The following is a 4,164-nucleotide window of genomic DNA, read 5'->3' as shown; positions in this document are numbered from 1 at the left end:
TTCACAAAGCCAGTCTATAAAGGCTAGGAGAGATGGCTGTTTTTTCAGATGCCCAAATCTCAACGAAAGATGAGCAGGTGGCCGGACACAATGACTCATGCCTGTAATCCCAGCACTTCGGGAGACCAAGGCAGGAGGATCACTTGAGTCCAGGAGTTTCAGACCAGCACTGTCACGGTTTGCTACAAAATTAAACAGCATTAGCACAAGACAAACACAACAGTCTTTTGTCTCTTTTCTAGGCAGCAGGCTTTATTTTATGTGCTTCGGGTCTATTCTGTCAGGAGAAGGGTGCCTAGTGTCAAATCCTGCAAGGCCTGAGGTGGGGGCCTCTCAGGTGACCTTAGGCCTCCCAGGTGACCTCAGATCTCTCAGGTGAGGTCTGTCCTCCCAAGTGACCTCTGCCCTGCCACGTGAGGTTCTGGCACAGTGACTTTGACTCTTGCAGGAGATGGGCTACTGCCAGGGTGTGAGCCAGGTCGCTGTTGTCCTGCTGATGTTCCCCAAGGAGAAAGAGGCCTTCTTGGCACTGGCTCAGCTGCTGACCAGCAAAAACCTGCCAGACGCTGTGGATGGACAGCTGCCCATGGGGCCTCACAGCTGGGCCAGGTGATGGCTACACTGGCCCAGTGATGGCAACTTAAAGCCATAGTGCCTTCTGTCCCTGCCCCATTTGGTGGGCTGGGCAGGGCACCACGGGTCCTCCCAGACACCAGGCTCACCACTGACACAACACAGATAAAAGGAGTGTGGTGGGTGCTTCCCTGGCCAGGCTTCCCACCAGTTGTGGCTTCCTGTGCACAACTGTACCCCCAAGGGCAGGTGATCCAGCAGCTGCTCAGTGCAAAGCACCGGGGAGGGAGCAGGGTTTGGGCACTGGCCCCTCCCAGAGGGCCCTTCCCAGCCTGATGCCCACCCCCATGCCTAGAACACCTCCTGAGGCTGTCCCTGGATGGGTTTCTATAGAACATGCTATCCCAGGCCTAGGCCCGGAAGGACACGTGGTGCTGAGGCACCCACAGGCCTCCCTGGCACAGCTTCAAAGAATAAAGTGCAACCCGCCCCCAGGGGGCTCCAGCCTGAGGTGCCCTCCTGCTTCACCATCTGGAGCAGAAAACAGTGGGGAGTGCCTGGGGTACCCCAAGCTCTGCTTCCTAGGCCTTCCTCCTCCTCTCCTCCTCCTCCTGTACTCCAAGAAGCTTCCGAAAACCAGGCAGGCTTGGCCTCCGGCCAGGTGCTGACCAAGAGGCTACTGGATATGCCTCGAAGAGGAGATGGGCGATGTAGGCCGGACACCACCGAGCCCCTCCTGGCTCAGCCTCCGGCCAGGTGCTGACCAAGAGGCTACTGGATATGCCTCGAAGAGGAGATGGGGGATGTAGGCCGGACACCACTGAGCCCCTCCCCCACACCCTTGAGGGCCACCTGAAGGGCACAGGAGCCTTCAGACCCATCCAGGAGCTGCAGCAGCCCCCCAGAGAGCAACAGGGACCCCTCACTCCTGAGCACCCCTCCAAGGGGGTCAGGACAAGCCCTGAGCCACAGAGTAGAGAGAACCAGTGTTCAGAGCCAGGATTCAGGGAAAGGGCAGAGGTGGGACCCTGGGCCAAGGGGCAGAAGTGAGGGTTCCACTGAGTGTGGGAACGGTCCAGGCCCGGCTTGGAAAGGACAGAGGGCAGAGGGGGCTCCAGAGGACAGGGGGAGCCCAGTGCCCTGGGGGCATCTTACCCACGGTGGAGAGAGGCCCCAGGTTAGGTGGCAAGTGGGTTGGATGACAGTTAAGGCCTCTCCCACCTGCTCTGAATCAGGGCTGAAGCAGAGGTGAGGGCGAGGGTGTGAATCAGGGAGACTGAGCCACCTGAACCCCATGGGGCCGTCCCAGGAGCAGCCTGAGATGCCCCGAAATCTCCCCTCCCCGGATGGCACACACCCTTCGCTCTGGGATCAGGGCCCGCAGCAGTGTCCTCAGTGTCACTCAGGAGGGCCATGCAGGGACCACGAGGACTCCAGGGATCCAGGTCCATGGGACCCATCCCTGCGAGGGTCAGATGGGCTGGGTGGAGAAGCCGACCGAGCCTCCTTTCCTTTCAGGGAAACCTGAAGAGTCCCCAGGATGGCCCTTGGCCTGGAGCGAGTGTCTCAGCCCCCAGGCCTCTGCTGGCCTCCCCCAGCCTGGAGACCCTCCCCAGAGAGCATGGGCTGGCTCTCCCTGGCCTAGCAGCCCATAAGGGTAGTCCCAGGAAAACAGGAGCCTGGTCCTGCCCAACCCTCACCTGGCTGGGCTATCCCCATGGCTGAGGCCCTCAGTGGCACCAGGGGGTCTCCAAAGAGCCTGGGGCCACAGGCCTTTCTCTGGGGGCCCTAGGGGCTCAGGGTCTGGCCTGCCTGTCCCCAGCCCAGGACAAACCACTCATTGTTTGGTGGTTAGTTACTGCAATGGAATTCCGTGGTCTGGAAGGAGCCAGGACAGCAGCCTACCCTGCAAGTGCCTGGAAGCCCCAGACAGCCCCTCAGCCAGCTGAAACCAGCATCCACAGGGAAGCTGGAGACTTGGAGGCCTCTGGAGGGGAGGGTGTGTGTGTCATCCTCATAGCTCTGGCCAGCCAGCAGCATGTCCTATGTCCTCATGCTGACCTCCTATGGGACACAGCCCCCTCAAACGCCCCAAGCCTGAAATCCAGAGGTGTCCAGCCCAGCATCAAATGAAGCCCCTGTAGGAGAGAGAGACCAGGGGTGCCATGGGCACTCCAGCCATGACCTTGGAGGAAACCAAGACTGCTGTGGCCCTGGCCAGTGATGGAGTCTGGCCCAAGGCAGGGTGAGCCCTCTCAGAGCAGCGCATGGCTACTTGGGGCTTGTGCATGTCCCACAAAACCAAGTTGGTGACCTTAGCTAGCTCTGAGAGCAACCAGCCGCCTCAGCAAGGGGGCTGCAGAAGCAGAGGGGCCAGCCACTACCCTTGTTCATACAAGGAGGCAGGAATGGTCAGGCTCCAGGACCTGGGTGGTCACCTGATCACCAATGGGGCAGAGTTCTATTCAATATTGAGAGGCTAGCCAGGCGTGGTGGCTCACGCTTCTGATCCTTGTAATCCTAGCACTTCGAGAGGCTGAGGCAGGAGTGTTGGTGAAGCCTGGGATTTTGAGGCTAGCCTGGGTAACATAGTGAGACCCCATCCCCACAGAAAATACAAAAATTAGCCAGGCGTGGTGGCATGCATGCACCTGTAGTTCCAGTTACTAGGGAGGCTGAGATGGGAAGATTATTTGAGCCCTGGAGGTCAAGGCTGCAGTGAGCCATGAGCATGCCACTGTATTCCAGCCTGGGTGGCAGAGCAAGACCCTGTCTCAAAAATAAATAAATAAATAAATAAATAAGAAAAAAGAATGAAAAGAAAATATACTGACTTCATGTAAATTGTTCTGGACATATAGAGTCTAATTGACATGTCTTAAAAGACAAGACGAATGTTTTTCATGAAATAAGTGAGGCTAAAACATTTTCTTGGACAAACCTCCTCCCAACAAGGGGAGGCTGGCTTGCTGCAGTGTGGAAACTGTGCTTAGATTGTTCTCTTCTGTTTGTCCACTCCCCTAATCGATGCTCTTCTCTCCCTTTTCAGATTCCTTGCGATAGAGCTACTAACTCAACTCTTCTTTCCACAGCTAGCAACTCAGATTTTAATGTTCGAAAACGTCTAGTGAAGTTCCAAGCCAAGGAAATGAAGGAGTGAAGGATGTGCCATCCCAAATATGTCAGATTGGTATATTGATTATTTTGAGTTGATAATATTGGAGAAACTGTAGTTTCAGAAAGGGTGAGCTGACGTGTCTCTTCTTAACAAAACAAGCCATAAAGCTTCCTGGAAGGGCACCCTCGCCATACCAGGGCGAAGAAAGAGCCCTATCCCCAGAGACTGGGAACCGGAGGCCGCAACGGACCGAAACAAATATACTTAATGAATAACCCTTGTCTTCCACTAGTTTGACACCCCCCATACCGCCTAGTGACTCCCCTGGGAAATTTACTGCCTGTTGCCAGATTATCTTTGTCCCGTCGTTTTTTCTTAAATTTATCGCTCTTTATCTAAAAAGTATAAAAGCATCTTGCTTTGGCCACTTCTTCAGACTTCACTCTCTTGTAAAGATCCTCATGTTCGTGTAA

At 55.7% G+C, this 4,164-nt stretch overlaps 1 protein-coding gene across 1 annotated transcript in view; it reads left to right on the top strand.

Moving 5' to 3' along the window:
• The first annotated feature begins 451 nt into the window (after window positions 1-451).
• The window catches only part of LOC105551576 (putative serine protease 47), a 20,022-nt gene continuing 16,309 nt past the window's right edge, over window positions 452-4,164 (top strand). Inside the window, 2 exon segments of the mRNA XM_011996870.1 lie at window positions 452-609; window positions 1,883-2,043. Coding sequence (XP_011852260.1) covers window positions 452-609; window positions 1,883-2,043 — 319 coding nt within the window.

Source organism: Mandrillus leucophaeus, unplaced genomic scaffold (genome assembly GCF_000951045.1).
Source record: "Mandrillus leucophaeus isolate KB7577 unplaced genomic scaffold, Mleu.le_1.0 Scaffold527, whole genome shotgun sequence".
Lineage (NCBI taxonomy): Eukaryota > Metazoa > Chordata > Mammalia > Primates > Cercopithecidae > Mandrillus > Mandrillus leucophaeus.
The sequence above is the reverse complement of the archived record's forward strand: the minus strand, read 5'-3'. Positions and strand labels throughout refer to the sequence as shown.